A 12,823-nucleotide genomic window follows, 5' to 3' on the forward strand; every position below is an offset into this window, starting at 1 on the left:
AGCAACATCCTAAATGAATCCTAAACGATAGCGACTCTACATAGGCAGCCACAAATAGCACTCCTCAAACGACTAACAATTGATCTCAATAGAATAGTTGTTATTAGCATGTTGCTAAGCTAACAGCATGATGGTCTAATAAGCATAAAAATACAGAGAACTCACAAATTTTGAGCAAAAAACTCCACTTTTTCATTTTAATAGACTATTTTTGTCTATATTATTTAGTTTTGAATGAGTTAAATATAGCCTACAAGTAGTGTTAATAATTAAATTATCTTGCTTTGTCCGCCATCTTGATTCAGTTTTTTTTTTTTTTTTTTACTGAGCTCGGCACTGGCAGAATCCTAACTTTTATGAAATGTTAGCATTTGTAATGTTTTGCTAAGCTAACAACACAATAGGATGTATAATGAGACTATACTAGGTACATGCCCCACCAATATTGGGTACAGCTACCCATTTTTAATTATTTTAAGCTTTTTTCTTTTTTTTTTCAGTATTTAATGAAACATAACATCTTAATCCTGATGTTAGGTTTATGTTCTCTCAGCCTACCCTTGTGAAAAGCATTTAAAATGTTTTTATTCCATCCTTTAAAAAGCTGTCTACAAAGGTAGCTCAGATTTTATAACAAGGTAATTATCTCACATGTAAAAAGTGCTTGTTGACCTAACATGACTGAGAGAAATTATAAGAGAGTTGGGAAAGAAAGTTGAACCTGGTTGCTGTTCTGGTTAAAGAGCTTCTGAGTTTCTCTTCACCCACTAATGGCTGCACATTTGTCCTATCTGTCTCAGGCTATACCATCATTCCTTCCATTTCATATGTGCTTTGTTCCTATAAATCATCTGCCATGTTCTCCTTCTCCATCTTGGGCTAAATCAGAGCATCAGCACAGAAGATTACTCCCAGCAATATGGATTACAGTGAGGTATCAAAGAAGGTTAGATAATGTATATCTCCGTCTTGTGGCTCTCTGACCCCTGATCAATAGCATCTCGGCTCCAGAGTCATATAATCACCTTAGATGAATGAGACCGATCTGAGGTCTGTCTGACGACTCTCAGACAGAGTATCTGTTTCCCTCTGAAGACGTCCCACTGGCCACAGTGTAGTCGACAGCCATTGATCACCTGCATCACTCCAAAGGGAGACGAGATAAATGAGAACAAGGTGCCTGTGGAACTCTTTGGTGATTAGGCTTGGATGTTGAGATGATGTGAAAGAGTACAACATTTTTGTGAGAATCAAAGATAACCATGCATACATGCTTTAATGATAAGGCAATACCAGAATGCACTGCGATTTTTATAAATTATATATATATATATATATATATATATATTTATATATTTATATATATATTTATATATTTATATATATAAATTACCAATATTTGTATATTGTATGGGCTATTTTATGTATTATTAAGTCATTAGCTTTAGAACATAAATTGAGTCGAGTCATTATAATAAACGGATCTCTAATTTACGTTGTATTTGCACTGTAAGTTATGATGAAAGCATTAGTGAGAAATCAAGTTGCAATGACGAGATCACTGCATTCACGCACTCAACATGTCTGTGATCGGCTAAATGCTCATAACTGCTACCTTTCATGTCACAATCTAAATATAATGCTATAATCAACACTTTTCATGATTTGTTAACCTTGAGAGATGTAATAGTAAAAATGTGCTAAAAGTTTTCGAGAGAGTTCCACATGTAATACTTAGCTATTTCATATGCAAAGATGTTAGCCAATCACAGCAGTGGGCGTTTACATTGAAGTCTCACAACAGACACAGCCCTTCAAACAGAGCGTTTAAATCAGAGGGCTAAAATCAGGGTAGGAAAAATGCCTTTTATATCTAAATTATGAACAAAAAATATGTACAAATCACACTAACATTATAAGTGCACCCAGGAAACACTATAAAATAAAGCAGTTCATGACCCCTTTCAATTGAAAAAGTAAAGTATAAATTGTAAAAGGTGGGAGAATTAATTTGTGCGTCAGGTTTCTCAACAAGAAAGACTTCTGTATAGAAATGATCGAATATAGATTGTATAGAAACTTCCATATGAAATTAACATGAACTAAAATGAATAAATGCTTTAAGTATTTTTCAGTTCATGTTAACTTAACTACTGTTAACCAATAGAACAATCAATGGTTCCATGAAGAACCTTGGAACTTTTCCCTTCCACAAAAGGTTCTTTAGAGCTTTAGAACTGTCCACTGAAGACTTCCTTGGGGAATTAGTTCTTCCATGGAATTGCAGTGAAATCCCCCTTTTGGAGCCTTCATTTTTAAGAGTGAATCTCATTGTAAAGTGTTACCATAAAGTACAGTATGAAACACAGCTCACTTTTAAACCAAGCAGCTTTCTGGTGGTCAATGGCGACGAATTCGTGTTACCAACTTGAACACGCTACGAAATCTCTGTGGGGAAATCAGGCAGCTCGCTTGATATGGGAACATATAGCTTACCTCGTGTTCATAGCATTTCAATAACCTCACACTGGCTTCAAGGACAGAAGGGGGCAAGTAAACAGTGGAATAGCATTTGATATGAATGTTATGCTTGCCTAAAGCACTCAATACTGTATTAAATGTACAATGACCTTGACTGACAGTAAAAACTGCAAATCCACAACAAATCAGGAGTAAATTCTCTAGTGACAAGCACAGGGTTTAACAGTACGGCAAAAGTCCATAAACCAGAAAACAAACACTGGGAACACACATAATCTGACAGCAAACACAGAAACCAAGGGTAAAGGGGCGAATACATCTTTTAAGAGGTATGATGATGTGGTTTTGTCAAGGAAAAAACATCAAAATTAACATTATGAACACTTAAACATTACGGAACGGGTTGGTTTAGGAAACTATAGACTCTATGTGCTATACACAGGAAAACAGTGGTCGCTGGTGCTGCTGTTACCGTCAGTAGATTGCTATTGATTCCTGTGCCACAGGAGGATTGGCCTTTAAAGATCAAACATATGCCCTCACAATCTGCCATACTGCAAATGTGACCGCTTCCTTTGCCAGTCTTTGCCTCTGTCTTGTCCTCAGTGGATTCTGTGGGTCTTGTACAAGCTTCCCCCTTCCGCTGTATATGTTTTTTGAACAAAGAATTGCTGCATTTTGGTGGCGTCATCACTAGGGATGTTTGCTTGGAACATACAGTATAAAAGATGTCTTTGTATTTAAAGACATTGATTTAGCACATGCACATGTTATATGGATCTTTCTGTATGTCAGCAGTTAAAGGGTTAGTTCACCCAAAAATGAAAATTCTGTCAGTAATTACTCACCCTCATGTTGTTCCAACCCCGTAAGCCCTTCGTTCATCTTTGGAACACAAATTAAGATATTTTTGATTAAATCTGAGAGCTGGATCACTCCTCCATAGGCTTCTAAGACATTATAACTTGCTGGCCCAGAAAATGCATTAAAGACATCGTTAACAATGTACAAATGCACAAAATCCAGTCATTTCAATTGTTCTGAAATGTTTCCGATTATGCATCAGGTTCATGTTTTCTACGGACATTCGCCACTCTGAACAAAAGAAAACAGATTGATTTGAAAGTGATTTCTGTGTGAGTGCTGATTTATGCATCGCTACACTATTGCCAATTGGACAAACAACCTTTTTACCTGCGAAATTTCGCTACTGTGACCATACCTTAAGTGCAACATAAACAACAACAAAAATATTGTGGGGGAAAAAATGCAACTAAATTACTGTGTGCCTTTTAAAAATAAAAGCTAATTATTTTTTAGCACTTGGCTCCAGTATCCCTGCTGAAAATGGATGGGTGGATTTTCTAGCACATAAAAAAAAAAAAAAAGGTTAAAAAAAAAAGTTAAAAAAGAAGAATAATATGGTTCAATAATATGCCATTTGTAAAAAAATTCCAACATTTTCCAAAGTGGTTTGAGGGTGTTGACTTTGTTGAAATGTGATACAAATTAAGGCTTTCTGTGATTTGTCTGGCTTTAAGCAAGCTTGCATCTATCTCCCTTCTTTTCTGAGTCTACAGGGAACAAAGCATAAGGGAGAATCCAATCCAAATCCCGCCATTGATTTGAATGTGAAAGCACTCTGATTCTAGGTATTGTGGAAATGGCAAGATATTAATTTGCATTGGCGGAACAAAAAGGATTTATGGTCTCTTGTAGTGCTTTGTTCTGAAATGTCAGCACAATTGGAAAGTTTTCTATTGTCTGGTGGATTATTTATTTATATCCTGAGGATTTTTGAAGTCTCACAGATCACAGGACTTATTATTTCTCTGAGAGGTGAAACATAGTGGAATGAGTCAAGGCTCACGCTGAGCCAACAACAGAGATTTTGAGGGCCAGTCACTCAAACTGAAAAAAAGAGTTTTGTATAATAACCTTTAAATCACGTCTAATCGTTCATATCCCTCCTCTATTATTACTTTTTTTTTCAAATGGAATATTTATCCATCTTTAATACTGTATTTTATGTTGTGATACCCACTTGCAGCACTATTATTTTAATAAAAAAGATTTATTTAAATGATTTACTGTTTTATTTATTTATTTATTTATTATGTTATAAAGCAGTGTAGATTTATACTATCAGCCATTTATTGGCTATAAGCCACAACATGGAAATAATCAGCAAATTGATATCAGCCAAAATTTCTATATTCTTGCATCCCTAGAGTCTCGATAATGGTTGTGAAAATCAAAAATTCAAAACATCAGTTTTGTGCAAGACTGGTCTTGTGAAGATTGGACAAAGTTTGTAGGAGAAGTAGTGAAAAAAATCAATCCAGGATGACTGCCAATATTCTGGGTGGAAATTAAAATAATTTGGGGTAACACTTTGGTTTAGGGTCCAATTCTCACTTTTAACTAGTTGCTTATTAGCATGCTTATTACTAGGATATAGGCTGTTTATTAGTACTTATAAAGAACATATGAATGCTTTATTCTGCATGACCATATTCAGCATCCCATATACCCAATCCCTAAACTTAACAACTACCTTATTAACTATTAATAAACAGTAATTAGGAGTTTATTGAGGCAAACATCGTAGTTAATAGTTAATTAATAGTAAGATTTGGACCCTGATCTAAAGTGTGACCAAAATTTGTGTCATGTCTAAAAGGTTAAAAGGGTATCAGCAGATAAATGATTGAAAATTGAGCTGTTGGAGGCACTGTAAAGTTGGGCCGTAACCTAGCTAACCCCTCAACAGCAAGAACCTTTGATGCTTGGCCCCAAAGACAGAAATTTCCTGTAATAGCATAAGCACTGAAGCAGCAGGCAGAGAGTAGCTCTGGATCGAGGTTGCTCTCAATAACAGACACAGTTAGACGAGGATGCGTTACTGTACAAAATAATTTATTGTAAGCATTAAAATCTCTAAGCAGCTCTGCTCAAAACACAGAGGATATTATCTCTAATTTAGAAACAAAAGAGAGCTTTACGTCAAACACAAAAACAAAACATGAAAGGAGGGAAATAAAAAGGCTGGACATGTACGTTGGATCATTCTGATATTACACAGGCGACTTACAACTTTAAAGTATCCAACTAAAGGGTCTTGTCTGGGGATTTCACTAAATACTCAGCCAGTCATTTAAAGAGTGGCCTATGTTTCCCAGTTTTTTTATTCCTTGAGAGATTCACAGGCTGGATAGAGGATACTATTTATGGTCTCTGAAGTCACCAGGGTTGTGCACCATTCAGAATTGAATTGAGAATGCTTTATGAATTACAGTTAAATTCCTGAATTTGAATTGAGTTGGAATTGAGGTAGCAAAGAGGATGCAGAATTAAATTAAATTAATTCACATACAGTAAGCACTTTCGTACTGTAGTTTCTAAGAAATAACTTTTCCAGTATAAATGACCAAAAACAAATGTGTAAATGTGATGTAAATTTTACCATTCATACACACAGTATATTAGGTATTTCCAGAAACAAATGGTTAAGTATGGCTTCCCCATATTTTTTGTTGATTTTCCCCATATTTTTTGTTGATTTTGATAGTACTGAACTTAGTTAAGAAAATGAATAAAGGGAATAAATAATGAAAAGTCAAAATGAATGATGTAATTATTTATATTTTGTCACATACCTTATGTCAGACTAATGCATTTCGCTGTTATTGTATTTCAATACATTCCAGCCAAGAGACTGGATTCTTCAATTCTGAATTTTGCCCAAGCCTGAGTCACATACATTAGTGATGGACTGATATAGCGACCAGGACGCCTGATTGGCTGATAACTGACCAATTTCAGATTAGCGGTTGCTGGTCGATTTTGCCAATTAATGTGCGTTAATACACAGTATGATTGTTGATGGAAAATATGTAAGTTTTGCTGAATTTTGAGTAAATATTGTATAAAATTGTCATTTCAGTGAATTTCTTTACATCTGTCTTGCTGTCATTGCATTTAATTACAGATAGACTGGTAATCGGGCATCGTTAAAATAAGATAAATTTGCTTTAAAAAAGACAAAATATTGCACATGTAGATGCTTAACAATCAAATGAAACAATTTGAGTAAGAAGACAAATTAATTTCAAGGTATATTCTCTGAAAAGCATTATCGTATGCAATTTTGCTTCAAATGTAGATTTGTCTTGCTTAACGGATATTTTTGAATATTCTCAATGGAAAACAAGTCAAAAATACATAACCCCCCTATATCGGTCAACCACTATACAATTTTCAATAGGAATGCTCCACGTTTAACAATTCATGTTCATAAAAAAATAAAGAAAATATAAAAAAAAGATGGAAAAAAAGATAAAACAATGGAAACCTTATAATTGGTCTCCATGATAACCATCCATTCAGAACCCCACAGTGTTCATGACTCATAACACATCTCAGCACTGCATTGACTGCATCGACCTCCCTCCAGCGAATCAATGAATTATACATGAAAATATCGACACACTGATTATTTTTTTCCACTCAAACAGACACACCATATTCAAGGACAAACCCTCCGAAAACAGGAGAGCAAAGAGCAACACTATGAGAATGCGAATGATCCTGGACACCAGCGGGTTAAACCATCACCGCTTTAGCTAGGACCCGAACGCTCGATAGAAGATTCCCTCTTCTGACGACCGCAGAGTGCAGTCAATTGATCAAACAATAAACGTCATCTGTACAAGAGATAAAATTCAGTCTGCTCCCCTTTTATGGCTTTAGAGAGAGAAAAGGCTACATGAATGTTTCTCCTCTTTGTCCTCCTCGTCCTGTTCCAATCAAAACACTGATGATTGTCACGTCTTTGTGCTTAATCTAAACCGTGTTTATATATACTGAAGAGCAATCTCTTTGTACCGCCGTCTGGTCTTCAAAGCAAATCCGATATTCTTAGGACTCGGAAAACATCAAACTTCAGCAAACTGAATGACTGGCAGAAGGAAATGACTTTCATGCAAAATACGAGGAGAAAATGGATTGTGAATCGTCTTTCGCTACCAACGTACGCCTGCATGCAATTTCCAGCGTTGATTCCTTCAGTGTTTTTCAGCCAATCCATTCTTCCTGGTCTGTGAGGGCCTGGTCGTTTCAAAAAGAACAGGGAAATGAAAGCTCTTTTTTTTTCCGGTTCTCAGAGTCCAGAGTAGATTTTCCGATTTTTTTATTTTTTTTTATTTCACTTATATCTCCCAACGTCACTGGCCATGAGTTTTCATGCTAATAAAGCACTCTATGCTTAATGTTGTGTTAACCGTCAGGAGCTTTTCGCAGCCATCTGTAAAACTGCTGCTGGAACAGGATGTGCCACTTTACATTAGCTTGAACGATCTCAACGGCTCGAGCGAACGCAGGTGCCGACTCTCCACCGCTGGTCAGGATGAACTCTTTCAGCTGAGGAGAAGATAAACAGTTTTCATTAACATGATAATCATACTGTGTCTGATGGATCAGATATAGAGAGTTTTGTGAGTAAGTGGCACCTTCATCTCTGATAGTTAAACAGCGTCCGAATATACGACGCATTTACATGCAAATGCCTGACATGCAATTTAGCAGATAACAGTGATGTTTATGATAATGAGGAGTGGGAATGGATTTGAAGTAAACAGAATTATCTGTGTTGTTTTTGTGGAAGAGAAAGACACTTGGGGGTCTGTCAAAAAAACGGCAATTAAAAACATAAAAATCTCAATTTACTAAATGACACATTACAAAACAATTCCCACTTCCTGAGGTCATGAGATCTACATAAACGAATATGCGCTGGGATTAAGTATTTAAATTGCTATTCTGGTGTTGAACTATTTAAAAAAATCTGTTTGTTCATAAACATTTTCAAAAGGAATAAGACAATCAATTGAAACCTACAGCGTTCAAAGTATCACCTATCTAATGGTGAATCTGTGGATGAAGTGCTCTGGCAGCAGCTGATTGTCAATGACAGTATGCTAATGCTCTGTTTAAGAAAACACTGAGGGGGTTCGTATTATCGCTGTGTGAATGATAAAATGTGGAAGGCGAAGTCAGCTGGATGAGAAAGTGCTGCGCTGCAGTGAGAAGCATCAGCAGTCTGTGTCCTCTGGGACTGAAGCTGAATGAATTTGAATAAGTGAATATACGTTCTATTTCCTGTAATATGGTTAAGCGGTTACAACGAGGAAATAACCCAACGAAACAGACCAGAGCACATTTCTGCAGGCTTCAAAGTTTACTTTTACTCATTTTCTCCATCTCAGGAATTTTGCTGACCAATGTTTCTTGTAAGTATTAATGTTCCACGAAGATTGGTCAATAGTTCATTAGTGCTTTAGATTGAATGGAGGTGTAGAAGACCCAGGATGGTGTATAAATCCAGACTCACCTCATTCAACTCGGCCTCGGTGTTGAGAAACTCCGTCACGCCGCTGATTAATTTTGAGTTCATAAATAAAGCTTCTCCATACCTGCGAATGAGAGACATGGAGTTCAAGCTCTGTCATTAAAAACACTGGAGCACCATTTTAATGAGCTTGGTAGCAAACAAACACCAATAGATATTTCCCATAATGCTCTCTGGTCCTCCAACCACAAACAAGAAATAACATTGACTAATACATATCTTATGAACGTGCGAATGTAAAATTCATCTCAGGGACTGAGAGGAAGGTTAAAGTCACTGATAAACAGAGATGAATGAAGCTACATTCACCTGGAATTCAATATGTCCCACTTCTCACGGAAATATCTCCATGCTAAATGTCTTCCCAGCGGATTGCGGCCCACGTGTATGATGACATCGATCACGTCCTGATCCGGCACCAGGTCAGAGGTGAGGGACAGATTCAGGAGCCTGTGGACAACACAATAAATGGAAGACAATAAATGAGGAATAATTGACAAGGCTGAATTATTTTAAATTAACTGGTAATGCGGCCATGGTGTGGACTGTAAAACTTCATTAAGTGATTTTAAATCTTTATTAAACACAATTTTTAGCACTTCATAAGCCCCATGGAAATTGCACTCCAATTAATTCCCATGACACATACAAAACCCCGAAGTGGGCGGAGCTTAGCAGATGGTTACTTTGAAAAGAATGTGGTGAAGTGATATATAACAATAACAGTGGATACAGAAAATAATCAACAATCTTGAATGTGTTTTGACCAAAATGATAATACTCAAAAAAATTATATACTTCAATAATTGCGCTCTTATGCTAGGAAGGACTTGGCTCCAAAATACTTGCCTTATTAATGGCTGCTATTTGACAAATACAGCTATTATCATGAACATTATCGTGTCTTTTCTAATTAAGTCATTCTAATCAATTTTGCTATTATTTCTATGCTAGTTTTAAGCTCGGGTAAATCTGAGATACAAAACACATTATTCTTCCCCGTTTTCATTAAAGACAGCCACTGACAGGCCTGGCGAAACACAATTATTCAAATATGTTCTCAATACTGTGAGTCAGCATCTTCAAAAAGTAATTAACCTGAGAAGCCCAAATCAAACGCAGATAGACCCATTCGATTCAAATTGGTGCGAAATGTCAAGTAGATGAAAAAGGAAGAAATAGGAAATGAGGTGTTACACATAAAGACGCTTCCACGGTGCACAAGTTTTCAATTTGCAATAACAAGTGGGGTAATTGCTTCATGTGGTTTGGTTTGTTATTTCAGTTCAACTGCTCTTTTGGGCTTTTGACTTTCTTTCGTCGTCGAGTCATTTGTAGCACCTTTTCACAAACACCCTGGAGATTATCGCCACGGTGACAAACACATCTGTGTGTGGACGGCAGCTTCACAGCTCGCAAACGTGACAACCTGCTTCCTCTGTGGACAAGTGTGAACGCGAGTTTCTTTGCTGTGCTAATTCTACAATCACTTTTTAAGTTCAGATCAGCATGTTTATTTTAGCATACTACTGTCTTGAGTATACAGTATGTACACTGTGCACAGCATGTACGTTTTCTATATGTGAAGGATACCTACATTTACCAAAATACAGTATACAGTCAGAGCACACTGTGTGTAATACTGTATCCCACAATGCAATGAGCTTGAACTGACCATCCATTCCTAGTGTTTATACATCTTTGTCGATCCTGGAACAACATTCCAATCAACCAATCAGATTTGAGGGACAAGTTTACAGTTTATGTCAAGTTCAAGCTTACAACCAGGGTTACATGTAGGTGCTTCTACATCAGTGTTATTCACCTGTCAGTTCCCTCTGATTTTAGGGAAAAACCCGTAGGGTTAGGTTTAGGGGTGAGGATATGGTTAGGATTTAATTTTTAAACAGGAATGTTGTTCCGAGGATAGACTGAATATGTTGACCCAGGAACGCGCCTAACTCTGCAAAATCAGGACGTGCCATAATTTACAATATTTTACATTATTAAAAAAATAAATAAATAGTATACTGTAGACAGTTCACGGTATTCAGTAAGCAGCACGCTACGATATTTTCATTCAGTCTCTAAGGCTGCATAACATCTCTAGTTTAGCAGTCAGAGCAGAGGTGAGATTCCAGTAGCGGAGAGAAATTGTTTTCAGCCCACTAGATCACAAAAAACTAATATTGGAGGAGGGGGATACAATTTACTTCATGCCATAGAAATCAATACTAAACACAGAGTCCATACACCCCATCCTTCAGACTCAGTGATTGAAGCACGTTTACTAGCTCACTCCAAACACAGGCCAGTTTTCTCTGCGGTAGATTAAATATCACAAACACACACATTCTCACACACAGCTCATCTGGGACGGGGGGCTTTGCTTGTGCATGCTGTGTGAAATTTAAGTGTGTCTAAAATCAGTGAACTGCTGCTAGAGGTCCTGTCGTTTAAGTCCAACACTAGAGCAAAGGTAGATGTCTGAATGCTGCAGTAGTCATGAAATATTTAAAATATCTTATGCACACTAAAACAAATATCAGAAATGAGAGATATTTGAAGCACATAAACAACACTAAATCCTCACTATGCAACGATGACTAATAGTGCGTTACATGCACAGAGATGGTAAAAACCTTTATTTCATGGGAATTCAAGTGTAGAGCTCCAAAATTCTCAGAGGACAGTCAAGAGCTGCTGTTTTTTTCTTCGAGATGATATAAATTCAGCTACAGGTTCTTCACACATCATGCTAACACCATGCAGTGTAGCAATAGGTGCCAGTTTCTAATTAGCATGTGAGTGTTGCTAGCGCCTGTTTTTTTTCTAGCAATGATGTCTGGCACTTTCAACACCATCACATCACTATTGCTGCTCTCACCCCACATCATTTGCTAATATTCAGAATTTTTTCTGTTGTGAAAAAACAAAAAACAAACAAAACAAAAAAAACGTTTTCTTGGCCTTTTCTTTGCAGTTTTCTCAAAAAAGCTTCTACCATTTGTGTTTTTGGAAAATGGGAAACCACCTTAAGCAGATGCAAACTACCAGCCAAAATGGTCTAGCACAGGGATTCTAAACTCTGACCGTCAGTGAAATTAAATGAAAATTATAATTCCAGTCCTAATCAAACACACTTGATCAAACTTATCAAGGTCTTCAGGATTAGTGGAAAGTGGACCTCGAAGGCCAGACTTGACAATCCCTGGTCTAGCAGCTCTAGTTATCTGTTATCTGTGTGTTTAGTTTAGTTTTTGGACTTTTGCCCTGCGTCTCAATGTCCATACTATCCATCCTAAACTGTATGTGAGATTTAAATAATGTGTCCCAAAGCATAGTATGGTGTTAGTATGGTATGGCCTACTATCATCACGTGGACAGTATGGCCTACTATTTCCGGTGGATTTTCGAAGTGTGGATCCATGCTCACTATAAAGGCTAATATTACCCACAACTCATTGGGCTTTGGAGGAGGAACTACAAACATGAGTAAAAAGTGTTAAAAACTACATGAAAAAAAAAAACATGGCGGATATGCGCGACCGACGGTGAGAGGTTTAGATAAAGGTTTGAGTGACTAATCAAATTTCTTTAATGTTATCCGTGTTATATATCCAGAGGTGTAAAGTCCAGGTTCAGAAAGTAAAAGTCCTCTACAGTATTTTGTTCCAATCACCTGGATTTGCTAATTAGCACAGTTTTTCAGCCAGGAGATAGAACTAATTAGTGAAATCTGGCTGAATTCATTGGTGCAATAAACATATGGCAGGACTTCTACTTTCTGACCCCTGGACTTTACACCTCTATATATTTCATCTGCAACAACAATGTGGACTTTTATAAAGATCCGTTTGGCCATTTGCTTTTAAATGCATCACTATGCATTAATATGAGGAGAGTTCTCTGCAAGAAAGACTGCGACTGCAG

The 12,823-nt window shown here is 36.8% G+C and overlaps 1 protein-coding gene across 1 annotated transcript in view; it reads right to left on the minus strand.

The window, feature by feature from the left end:
- Positions 1-5,385: 5,385 nt before the first annotated feature.
- LOC311081744 (thyrotropin-releasing hormone-degrading ectoenzyme-like) overlaps positions 5,386-12,823 on the minus strand; it is a 153,289-nt gene continuing 145,851 nt past the window's right edge. Inside the window, exons 17-19 of the mRNA XM_084112373.1 lie at positions 9,200-9,340; positions 8,873-8,954; positions 5,386-7,902 (exon numbers count right to left, since the gene is read on the minus strand). Of these exons, the coding sequence (XP_083968499.1) occupies positions 7,759-7,902; positions 8,873-8,954; positions 9,200-9,340 (367 nt within the window). The 3' untranslated portion in view covers positions 5,386-7,758. The remainder of the gene's footprint in view (positions 7,903-8,872; positions 8,955-9,199; positions 9,341-12,823) is intronic.

This window comes from Abramis brama, assembly GCF_963993115.1.
Source record: "Abramis brama genome assembly, chromosome: 4".
Taxonomy (NCBI): domain Eukaryota; kingdom Metazoa; phylum Chordata; class Actinopteri; order Cypriniformes; family Leuciscidae; genus Abramis; species Abramis brama.